Source organism: Oncorhynchus masou, unplaced genomic scaffold, assembly GCF_036934945.1.
Source record: "Oncorhynchus masou masou isolate Uvic2021 unplaced genomic scaffold, UVic_Omas_1.1 unplaced_scaffold_1282, whole genome shotgun sequence".
In the NCBI taxonomy this organism is placed as follows: Eukaryota; Metazoa; Chordata; class Actinopteri; order Salmoniformes; family Salmonidae; genus Oncorhynchus; species Oncorhynchus masou.
In genome coordinates, this window is record NW_027002660.1 from 96350 (window position 1) to 109349 (window position 13000).

General features: G+C 41.0%; 1 protein-coding gene across 3 annotated transcripts; it reads left to right on the forward strand.

Moving 5' to 3' along the window:
• Window positions 1–4314: 4314 nt before the first annotated feature.
• On the forward strand, window positions 4315–12746 carry LOC135530179 (T-cell ecto-ADP-ribosyltransferase 1-like). Of its 3 annotated transcripts, none has more exons than XM_064958551.1 (3): window positions 4315–4418; window positions 9818–9909; window positions 11684–12746. In XM_064958551.1, exons 2-3 carry the CDS (start codon window positions 9832–9834, stop codon window positions 12431–12433), a joined length of 828 nt encoding a protein of 275 aa, XP_064814623.1. In that variant the 5' UTR covers window positions 4315–4418; window positions 9818–9831; the 3' UTR covers window positions 12434–12746. The 3 variants fall into 3 exon arrangements, with proteins under 3 accessions (XP_064814623.1, XP_064814624.1, XP_064814625.1); XM_064958552.1 differs by lacking the exon at window positions 4315–4418 and adding an exon at window positions 8651–8674; XM_064958553.1 differs by lacking the exon at window positions 4315–4418 and having other exon boundaries at window positions 9850–9931.
• Window positions 12747–13000: the final 254 nt, after the last annotated feature.

Sequence of the window (13000 nt, forward strand, 5' to 3'; positions counted from 1 at the left end):
ACATCCGCCCATACGCATTAGTTTGGAGGGGTTCGTGGGAAAGGTGAAGAAGGTTTTTGATGCCCCTTTCTCCGGGAGAGAAGCTGGCCGGAAGCTAATCCTGCTTCGGCAGGACTCCCGTAGTGTGGCAGACTATGCGGTGGATTTCTGCAAGTTGGCAGCGTAGAGTGCTTGGAACCAGGAAGCGCTGTTCAATATGTTCCTGCACGTGGTCTCGGAGCAGGTCAAGGACAAGCTTGCTGCTCGGGAGTTACCTACGGATCTCGATTCCCTCATCGTGATGAACATCCGCATCGATGTGCGATTACGGGAATGACTGAAGGAGAGGAAATGTGATTTCGCTCGCACTTCCGAGGGTTCCTGACCTCCCCCAAGAGTCGCCGAAGACGCCTGAGTCACCTCTTCCCGAGACTATGCAACTAGGTAGAGTTGGGCTGTCGCCAGCAGAACGGCAATACAGGATCAACACGTAGAGTTATCTGTATTGCGGGACTCTTGGTCACCCTTTTGTGTCCTCTTGTTCTTTAAAAAGACCACGCTCACTGGTAGAAGCGAGTACTCTGGTGGGTCATATGGAGAACTTTCTGCTTCCCTTGCTCATACCCCTTTTCATACCATTCTGCTGTGGGAAAACCAGCCTAAATCTATCCGGGTCCTTGAATCTGGGGCCGATGAGAGCTTTTTGGACACTACCCTGGCTTCCGAGCTGAACATCCCCACTCAGCCCTTCTTCATTCCCATAGGTGTTAGAGTGCGGGACAGGCGCTGAATATGCCGGGTCACTCATAATACCACTCCGATCAACCTATGGGTGACAGGGAATCACTGCGAGAAGATTACATTTCTGCTCATCCAGTCTCCTCAGATTCCCGTGGTTTTGGGATTCCCCTGGCTCCGGCGACACAATCCTCTCCTCAACTGGTCGACGGGTGCCATCATGGGCTGAAGTCTATTCTGCCATGCCCATAGTCTAAAGTCAGCGCAACCTGCCCCGTGACGTCTTCCTGGGGCTCAGATGGTGCCCCGGACCTCTCCGCCATCCCCATCGATTACCAGGACCTCCGGGAGGTGTTCAGCAAGACCCGGCCACTTTGCTTCCGCCACACCGACCCTATGACTACAGGATTGACCTTCTCCCTAGACACACGCCAGCCCGGGGACGTTTGCACTCTCTGTCGGGACTGGAGACCAAGGCTATGGAGACCTACATTGCGACAGGATTTATACGACCAGCGGCCACTACGAGTATCTGGTCATGCCTTTTGGCCTCACAAATACCCCTGCTGTGTTACAGGCTCCAATAAATTATGTTCTCCAAGACATGTTGAACCGGTTCGTCTTCGTCTACATTGATGACATCATCTTCTTCTCCCGCTCCCCTCAAGAACACGTGCTCCACGTTTGACAGGTTCTTGAACGCTTTCTGGAGTAGCAGCTGTCTGTGAAGGCAGAGAAGTGTGAGTTCCATCGCTTCACCATCCCTTTTCTGGGTTACATATTCTCTGCTTGGTGTGTCTAGATGGATCCCGGGAAGGTGAGAGCGATGGTGGATTGGCCTCAGCCTAATTCCAGGGTGCAGCTGCAACGTTTCCTGGGGTTTGCCAACTTTTATTGCCTATTTATCCGAGGTTACAGCATGTGCTGGCTAACAGAGACCACAGGGAGGTAGTGAACAATTTTACAACATACTGTCTATCCACTTTGACACTAAACGGTTGCTTTGACACTAATATAAAACGACGTTTGTTATCTAAGAGATTGACATGATAATGAATGTATTTTACAGTAATAGCACATGCAAAGTTACATATTGGTAACTAAATGACATTTATCTTATCTTTGTTAGGTTATTTGTGTGTTGTGCTTTACACCAAACTCAACCTGATGACTTTCTGTCTCACACCTTCAAGAGGGCCTCAAACTTGTTAGCAGGGGGTTTCTGAGGGGGGAAAGATCACAAAAGATATGTTAGGGACAGTTAGAAATTGTTCTAAATAGTAGTGGGTTGTCAAACTTTTCTTTTGCATTTTGGAGGGTAGTGCGAGGTTTTCTGGGCACAGGGGCACGTTCTTTCCCGGATTTACATCTACCATTTGGCAGGTTTTACTATTTAATGTATTCTACTGCATATAACCACGTCCTCATCTGCTTGCATGCACTTCTGCGATCAAGGTGATTGGTACTTGTCTTATGCACTATGCTTTTCCACACGCTTACTATACCACAGGTCAATATAGTCTACCAGTCAACTGTCTATCCTGCCCTCTATAGTGACAATAGTGGTAGGTGGATCATTTGTCAAGATCTGCTGTAGGCTAACTAGCAATCATACCACACATAAAAGCATTCAAAGCTGCATCAATGTCCAATATAAATCCACAACAACAAATAGGAATTGCTGATAGGCACCGGAGAGGCCAGGTGCATCATTGCGCATGAAAGAACAGTGAAGACACATGCAGCTCCCCTATTGATCTTGCTTAGGGACAATACAATATTCCTACCTAGACTAGCCTACAACACCAAAAACTAATGAATAATTGCATTATTGTTCTACTCTAGGCTGTAGACTGCAGTAAAAATGTTGTAATAGGCCGTGTTATTTGATTGTTTCATTCCATTCATTCCATTTGGATCAGTTGTGGGTCTACTCTGACAGATTCTAGAAAGGCACAGCAGCAGGCCAGTCTGGCTGTATTTTTACTGCTGATACTGATGCGCTGTCTCTTGCCGATCATCATTCTCCCAAGTCGTTCTATATAGTGTGGCCACATAGGCCTATGATCCCAGCAGGCCCAGTTATTCAGAAAAACTCAACACACCTTCTGCCTGCTTTCTGATCCGAGCTGCTATTTCTCAACCTACAACCTGAAGCTTAAATATAGTCTAAAAACTTGTCATTTAACTTTTAAAATGTATCACCTTTTATGTGGCGTAAACATAAGTAGACACAAGATTAGGCTACTTTAAAGTAACTTGTAGGCTACCAGCACACGCTCATCCACTCCCCTCTAATATAAATCCAGCATCCAAACTGCACACCGGCCATTGCATTAAACCAAAAACCTTAAAGACATTGGGAGATTGTCAAGCCAAGACTTTAATACTGAGTAGGGAGGGTTATATATCACACAAATCATGATGATAAGCACTCAAAGTCAATAATCGTTATGCAGTTTTGCGTTGCTCATTGGTTGGTGGAAAATGTGTTGCATATATATAGCTTACATAATTCTAAATATTCCACCAAAATGTTGAAAATCTGATATCCCCAAAGCTGATCATTATTTGAAGCCAGCTCTTATCATAGTGTAATAAAACAGGCAGAGAGAGCTGGCTCGTCTGTTGTGGTCGGCAAACCCTCAACCTTCTGGCCAGTTATCCTTGCGTGGCATCCACTGTGGTAAAGTTGATGTCCACGTTTATAAGCACAGGGTTGATACAGTTATTGGTATTTATGGTGGTAATACATTTTTCTGAGTACATTTTAAGTGGAGAGTGTCTGCACATTTTTGGACAGTACAAGGGGAAGGTTATGTGAAAATATTTTTTACATTGCAAAGGGGGGCAAATCTTTTTTATGACACCTCCAGTTAGCAAGACAGTACAAGCAGATCTGGGACTCAGGCTAGGAAAGATCAAAACAGCAGTCAGAAGTCATGAGTGAAGTCACCCTGATGACTGACTGATGACTGGTATCATTCCATATCACAGGAGGTTGGTGGCACCTTATTTGGGGAGAACGGGCTTGTAGTAATGACTGGAGCGGGATCAGGGGAATGGATTCAAATACATCAAACACCAGGTTTCCAGGTGTATGATGTCATTCCATCCTCCGTTCCGGACATTATTATGAGCCGTTCTCCCTTCATCAGCCTCCACTGTTCCACATTTACCAAATGTGATATATTTGATGAAATATTTTAATTGACAATTAAGAATTTATATTTTATTCTATTGAAATTATGATACATTTTTAAATAAAACCTGTTGTTGAGAAATAGGTAGAACTCATCCAGTGACGTCATTCCCTGTCACACAACCTCAGAAACTTGTGACCATGACAACTGACTGACCACACATTGCGGTGTTTGACTTGGGGTTGAGAAGAGCGTGAGAAAGACAGAAAGGGGGAGTGTTAACTCTATCACAGCAGCATCACTTTTAGTTTCAAATGGCCCTGTGGTTTAACCAAGGTAGAGCTGTGTACATCCTCATGCATGTGTACGTGTGCAGACATGAAGATCTGCATTACTTTGTGCACGTATTATCTTGGTGCTTCAGTGTGGGAACATGGTTTGTGGTCATGTCTGCTTGTAAAGTCAGAAATCTGACCAGCTATAAGTAGATCTTATCAGACAGTCTGCAAAACAGTGAAGCTGAACAATACAGCACTACCTCTATCTTGCTCCAGTCTGGTAAGTTCAACCATCATATCATTATAGTCTGATAAGATGTTACAACAAGAGTGGTGGTATATATGATATAGGGCCTAGTGCTAAATCATTGTGAAATGTGCAAAAAAGACAGTAAACATTGTAATCTCTGTGTGATTTCATTTGTTAACACTTTTTCTGTATCAATTTTCACTGGCCATTAATATCAGGGCCAAATTATTATTTTTTTATTTGACCTTAACTAGGCAAGTCAGTTAAGAATAAATTCTTATTTACAATGACGGCCTACCCCATCAAACCCAACCCGGACGACGCTGTGCCAATTGTGTGCTGCCCTATGGGACTCCCGATCATGGCCATATGTGATGCAGCTTGTATTTGAACCATCCACTGCAGTGATGCCTCTTGCACTAAGATGCAGTGTCTTAGACCACTGTGCCACCCGGAAGCCCCTTAGGGCCAAATTAGGGTCAAATCCAAGCTGGTTCGAATGGAATTCTCGAATTGGTGCTGGGTCGAGTGAAACCCGGGCCAGTGCATCCCAGTTTCACAACTGGTGCCAGCTCGATTAAAAATTGTGCTGGTGACGTCTTTACTATGCAACCACCAGCTGATCACTGCTGGATGCTGATACCATGTTTAGCTATCTCGTCTGGGCTTGCTGCTGTTAGCTAGCACATGGACAAGCAACACTGCTGTAGTCAGACATGACATGAATTAACACCATAACACACTTATCCTAACCCTAAACTGTGTTAAACACCTAGCTACACATCCATATTTTTACCAAATTAGATATATTTCATAAAATATTTCAATGGACAATAAAGATTTTCTATTTCATTCTATTCTGTCCTAATCTATTCAAATTAGGATACTTGGTACTGCCACACACAAAAAAAGACTGACGTGAAGTTGTCTACACATTAGTGAACACTGGAGTTTAGAGTGACTTGAATTGCAAGTTGCAAAATGGTGCAAAATCAAACCTGAGTAGCAGATTTTTTGCATTCAGCAGAGCATTAGCTACAGGCGAATGACACTAACATAAAACAAAATATCTTGATCTAATGAACTGTCATAACCTACTTACTAAACTGGTCTTTTGACATTAGCTGTTGCTTTGACACTGCTATAAAACACAACATCTCTAAGAGATGGAAATGATAATGAAAATATTCTACAGTAATGATGACAACTACATAGTTACATCTGGGAAACTGAATGACATTTATCTTTGTCAGGTTGTTTGTGTTGTGGTTGTGGTTTGCAAACTCATCAAACTCTGCATCAAACTCAGTCTGATGATGACTGTCACACCTTCAAGAGGGCCTCAAACTTTAGTGTGGGTTCTGAGAGGAAAAATACCAGAAAAAGATATCTGTTAGTGGGAAAGAGATCAACAGTAGTCAGAAGTCACCCTGATGATTGACTGATGACTGGTATCATTCCACATTTAACCAAATGTGAAATATTTTATGAAATATTAAAAAACATTTTATGACATTAGCCACTTACACTCATGGGAAATGACCTACAGTTGAAGTTTGCATACACCTTAGCCAAAAACATTTAAACTCAGTTTTTCACAATTCCTGACATTTAATCCAAGTAAAAATTCCCTGTCTTAGGTCAGTTAGGATCAACACTTTATTTTAAGAATGTGAAATGTCCGAATAATAGTAGAAAGAAAGATTTATTTCAGCTTTTATTTCTTTCATCACATTCCCAGTGGGTCAGAAGTTTACATACACTCAATTAGTATTTGGTAGCATTGCCTTTATGTTTAACTTGGGTCAAATGTTTCAGGTAGCCTTTCACAAACTTCCCACAATAAGATGAGTGAATTTTGGCCCATTCCTCCTGACAGAGCTGGTGTAACTGAGTCATGTTTGTAGGCCTCCTTGCTCGCACACAGTTTTTCAGTTCTGCCCACAAATGTTCTATGGGATTGAGGTCAGGACTGTGTGATGGCCACTCCAATACCTTGACTTTGTTGTCCTTAAGCCATTTTTCCACAACTTTGGAAGTATGCTTGGGGTCATTGTCCATTTGGAAGACCCATTTGTAACAAAGCTTTAACTTCCTGACTGATGTCTTGAAATGTTGCTTCAATATATCCACATAATTTTCCTACCTCATGATGCCATCTATTTTGCAAAGTGCACCAATCCCTCCTGCAGAAAAGCACCCCCACAACATGATGCTGCCACCACTGTCCTTCACGGTGGGGATGTGTTCTTCGGCTTGCAAGCCTCCCCTTTTTCCTCCAAACATAACGATGGCCAAAATGGCAAAACAGTTCTATGACTAGGAGGACATTTCTCCAAAAAGTATAATCTTTGTCCCCATGTGCAGTTGCAAACCGTAGTCTGGCTTTTTTATGGTGGTTTTGGAGCAGTGGTGTCACGACTTCCACCGAAGTCGGCTCCTCTCCTTGTTCGTGCGGTGTTCGGTGGTCGATGTCACCGGCTTTCTAGCCATCGCCGCTCCATTTTTCATATTTCCATTTGTTTTGTCTTGTTCCATACACACCTGGTTTTCATTCCCTAATCAACCTACATGCATTTAGTCCTCTGTTTCCCTTCATGTCTTCGTGTGATATTGTTTATTGTAAGTGCTTGTGCACATTTTGTTTGACTGGTGCATGTCGGGTTATTGTGCCCATATTTTTGTATTTCTATGGCCGTTGGTTTTACTATTAAAACTGCTCCGGCTATTACAAAGTTCTGCTCTCCTGCGTCTAACTTCCTCACCTCCAGTACACACCGCATCACAGGTGGCTTCTTCCTTGCTGAGCGGCCTTTCAGGTTATGTCGATATAGGACTTGTTTTCCTGTGGATATAGATACATTTGTACCTGTTTCCTCCAGCATCTTCACAAGGTCCTTTGCTGTTGTTCTGGAATTGATTTGCACTTTTCGCACCAAAGTACGTTCATCTCTAGGAGACAGAACGCGTCTCCTTCCTGCGGGGTATAACTGCTGCGTAGTCTCATGGTGACATAATCTCATGACATAATTTTCTGTAATTTCCAAGCTGTTTAAAGGCACAGTCAATTTATTGTATTTAGTCTTCTGACCCACTGGAATTGTGATACAGGGAATTATAAGTGAAATAATCTGTCTGTAAACTATTGTTGGCAAATTACTTGTCAAAGTAGCTGTCCTAACCGACTTGCAAAACTATAGTTTGTTAACAAGAAATTTGTGGAGTAGTTGAAAAACGAATTTTAATGAGTCCAACCTAAGTGAATGTAGACTTCCAACTTCAACTGTATATGGATAGGGCTAAAATGAAACATTTCTTACGGAAGATATATTCATACCCATGGTAGCACTTAAAAGGAAATAGTTGGGAGACTATGGAGCAATGATTATACTAAAGGTGAGGACACAACAGGTCACCTGACGAGACTGAATCAAAACATTACACCGTTGATTTTATGTGCATTTTACGTTGACATTTACATTACAAACCAGAACTGAACTAAAAACTATTCCCTGGCAATCCAGGTGTATGTGAATGCAACATCCAACATTTACAAGTCATTCAACGAAGTCACTTGTACCCAAAATAAGAGCTACAACACAACATCCCTGTTGTGAATGGCCCCACAAGTACCACTCCCTGCACCTTCTGACCAATGCCTTAGGAATTCTGAACAAGAACATGAAGTATTTCCAAATCTTCCGATGAACCAGAGGCTTTCTATGGTGTCTGAAATACTACAATGCGATTTGGACAGCTTTTTAGACAAGCAAAATACCTTGGAACTCGCTCCTGTTTTGAGGTCACCACCTTGGTGCCCCACTGGGGGGGTACTCTCAGCTGCCGCATGAGAAGGAGGTGCTGATTTGCCCCCTAGGAAGTGTTCAATAGACAATATTTTCTATTCCATTCATATTAGGATACTTCCCAATGGGCACAGACGTCAGTTCAACATCCATTCCACGCTGGTTCAACCTAATTTCATTGAAATGACGTGGAAACAATTTTGATTCAACCAGTGGGTTGGTTGGTTCTTCAACCATTTTTTAAAATTAAAACGTATCACTGAGAAATCGCTGGAACTCACCTAGTTACTCACACAACCTGAGAGCCTGTGACCGTGTGACCATAGAATCTGGTACTTCTGTGTTGGAACAATGTTTGCGGTTGTGTGGGCTTGTATTAGTCAGATGTCTGACCAGGCATAGCTAGACCGTTGCAGAAAGCTGCAAACACAAGTCCTGAAGCTGATCAATACAAAACAACCTCAATCGTGCTCCAGTCTGGTAAGTTGAACTATCAGATCATTATAATCTTATAATATGTTACAACAACAGTGGTGGTATGATATATAGCATTGTCAGTAGTAGTACTCATTATTTCTCTATAGAGTTTATATCAGAAGTACTAACTAAATGACACTAGGTTGTTTTACGTAGCTAATGTTATTTCTCCATAGAGTTTATATCAGTAGTACTAATTAAATACTACTAGATTGTTGTAGCTAACGTAGCTATGATTTTTTTATTTTTGAAAAATGCTATATATCCATTGTTTAGCTGGAATGGAATGTTTTTATCTTTTATATTTGACGGTGATATGTGGCTGTCTCACCTAGCTACTGTACAGTGCCTTCAGAAGATATTCATTACCCTTTATTTTTTTCCACATTTATTGTTTTTACAAAGTGGGAATTAAATGGATTTAAACGTCATTTTTTTGTCCAAGTTTTACACAGAATACTATGAAGTATCAAAGTGGAAGAAATTATTTTACATTTGTGAAAAGTTAATGAAAAATAAAACACAAATATCTTCATTAGATAAGTATTCAACCCTCTGAGTCAATAAATGTTAGAATCAATTTTGACAGCAATTACAGCTGTGAGGCTTTCTGGGAAAGTTAAGAAACTTGCCTACCTGTATTGTACAATATTTGCAAATTATCATATTTGCAAAAAATTATTAAGTTCTATCAAGTTGGTTGTTGATCATTGCTAGACAGTAATTTTCTAATCTTGACATAGATTTTCAAAATGATTTAGTCAAAACTGTAACTAGGCCACTCAAGAAAATTCACTGTTGTCTTGTTAAAACTTCTTTGGGATAGGGGGCAGTATTTTCACATCCGGATGAAAAGCGTGTCCAAAGTAGACGGCCTGCTACTCAGACCCTGAAGCTAAGATATGCTTAGTATTAGTAGATTTGGATAGAGAACACTCTGAAGTTTATTAAACTGTTTGAATCATGTCTGTGAGTATAACAGAACTTATTTGGAATCATAGAGAATCTTGTGAGCTCTCTATGGTCAGGGCGTGAAAGTGCTATTGCAACTAGTTTTAAAACGTGAATAGTATCAAAGCTATGTTGTATGTTGGGTACTGTTATGATGATTGGTATTTGTCTCCTGTACATGTTGTTTTACTACAGGTGCTGTTGAATTAATGGAGAGAGACAACATCCTAACCTTTGCTGTGCTGTGTGTCTTCCATGTTTGGACTCTGGGTGTGGACTCGAAGATGGTAAGACGTGGACTCCAAGATGGTACTTTCAGCATACAGTCTTGCTACTTTTAATCTGAGAACAAGATTGTTACAGTAAAAAAAAATGTAATAATAATATATACAGTGCCTTGCGAAAGTATTCGCCCCCCTTGAACTTTGCGACCTTTTGCCACATTTCAGGCTTCAAACATAAAGATATAAAACTGTATTTTTTTGTGAAGAATCAACAACAAGTGGGACACAATCATGAAGTGGAACGACATTTATTGGATATTTAAAACTTTTTTAACAAATCAAAAACTGAAAAATTGGGCGTGCAAAATTATTCAGCCCCCTTAAGTTAATACTTTGTAGCGCCACCTTTTGCTACGATTACAGCTGTAAGTCGCTTGGGGTATGTCTCTATCAGTTTTGCACATCGAGAGACTGAAATCTTTTCCCATTCCTCCTTGCAAAACAGCTCGAGCTCAGTGAGGTTGGATGGAGAGCATTTGTGAACAACAGTTTTCAGTTCTTTCCACAGATTCTCGATTGGATTCAGGTCTGGACTTTGACTTGGCATTCTAACACCTGGATATGTTTATTTTTGAACCATTCCATTGTAGATTTTGCGTTATGTTTTAGATCATTGTCTTGTTGGAAGACAAATCTCCGTCCCAGTCTCAGGTCTTTTGCAGACTCCATCAGGATTTCTTCCAGAATGGTCCTGTATTTGGCTCCATCCATCTTCCCATCAATTTTAATCATCTTCACTGTCCCTGCTGAAGAAAAGCAGGCCCAAACCATGATGCTGCCACCACCATGTTTGACAGTGGGGATGGTGTGGTCAGGGTAATGAGCTGTTTTGCTTTTACGCCAAACATAACGTTTTGCATTGTTGCCAAAAAGTTCAATTTTGGTTTCATCTGACCAGAGCACCTTCTTCCACATGTTTGGTGTGTCTCCCAGGTGGCTTGTGGCAAACTTTAAACAACACTTTTTATGGATACCTTTAAGAAATGGCTTTCTTCTTGCCTCTCTTCCATAAAGGCCAGATTTGTGCAATGTACGACTGATTGTTGTCCTATGGACAGAGTCTCCCACCTCAGCTGTAGATCTCTGCAGTTCATCCAGAGTGATCATGGGCCTCTTGGCTGCATCTCTGATCAGTCTTCTCCTTGTATGAGCTGAAAGTTTAGAGGGACGGCCAGGTCTTGGTAGATTTGCAGTGGTCTGATACTCCTTCCATTTCAATATTATCGCTTGCACAGTGCTCCTTGGGATGTTTAAAGCTTGGGAAATATTTTTGTATCCAAATCCGGCTTTAAATTTCTTCACATCAGTATCTCGGACCTGCCTGGTGTGTTCCTTGTTCTTCATGATGCTCTCTGCGCTTTTAACGGACCTCTGAGACTATCACAGTGCAGGTGCATTTATACAGAGACTTGATTACACACAGGTGGATTTTATTTATCATCATTAGTCATTTAGGTCAACATTGGATCATTCAGAGATCCTCACTGAACTTCTGGAGAGAGTTTGCTGCACTGAAAGTAAAGGGGCTGAATAATTTTGCACGCCCAATTTTTCAGTTTTTGATTTGTTAAAAAGGTTTTAAATATCAAATAAATGTCATTCCACTTCATGATTGTGTCCCACTTGTTGTTGATTCTTCACAAAAAAATACAGTTTTATATCTTTATGTTTGAAGCCTGAAATGTGGCAAAAGGTCGCAAAGTTCAAGGGGGCCGAATACTTTCGCAAGGCACTGTATAAAACTGTTTCTCTGTATTCTCCTCCGTATTCTCTGAAGGTTCATCTCCATCAGCCTGGTCTCAATTCCAGCATACCCTTAGACATGGTCCCTGACTCTGTTGACGACATGTACAACGGCTGCACTGAACAAATGTACAAGGTGGAGAAGGAATATCTTGTACATGAAAACAAAGAGCCCTTCAAAACTGCCTGGAAGTGGGCCGAAAGTTGTGCAAAAAATGTGAAGGAACGATTCCGAAAGGACAATTCTGAGTACAATGTTGGCGACAAACTTTCCCATAATCATATCAAGGCTATCTGTGCTTACACAACAGGTCATCCTTCAATACACTCAGAGTTCAACCAAGCAGTCCGGACCAATAGATATGAGTATACAACCTCCTTCAAGTTCCACTCCCTGCATTTCCTCCTGACTGACGCCATTCGCCTTCTGAAAAAAAAACAATCTTGTCACATCACATACAGAAGAACCAAAATGAAGTTTGTGGGTAAAGTTAACAAAACTATTAGATTTGGCTACTTTGCCTCCAGCTCTCTTAACAAGGACAATTCTGAATTTGGAGAAAAGTCCTGCTTTGAGATAGAGACGTGTTTTGGCGCTTACCTGAAGTCCTTCCCCAAAATGGGGACAAAAGAAGAGGAGGTGTTGATTCCACCCTATGAAGTGTTCAACGTTACTGAGGTACTCAAGAAAGAAGATCATCCAACACTTTGGTGTGATGTTGTGAACAAACTACAGAGCACCAAAATAGCCAAGAGTAACCTGAATTGCAAAATGTTTAATTAAGAAGCCAATTATTAATTAAGAAAATTAACATTGAGTCATTGTCCCTAAAGAGGATGTAATTCAACCAGCTCAGCTTGTTATTCTCACGCTTCTTACAAAAAAAATACAATAAAATGTTGAGTGAGCATAGTTTCTATTGTAATACGTTAATTGGTTTATTTGTGGATGTTACATACAAACCTCATCCTGACCACCAGAAATAGTGATTGTTAAGATGTTTGTATTAACCTGTGTATCAGACTCCATAGGAGACTTTAAAGCACTTTTATACCTTCTGCAGCTTGTGGCAAAATGAATAAAGAAAATCGTTGAGCAAGAATACTGTATTCGTCATGTATTTTTTGTTTAAACTATTAGCGTACTACGTTTAGACAAAGTGAAATTAATCCATGGATCAATCCATAATATTACATGACAAGTTTAATTGTTCAATAAAGTTATGCTTAATTACTTCCTCCGAGGTGGCACATAAAGCCACAAATAAAGTGATACCCGAAACTACCAATACCAATTTTTTTTAAATCCCATGAAACATTCAAAATCGTGTAAAAACATTAAAACATTTAC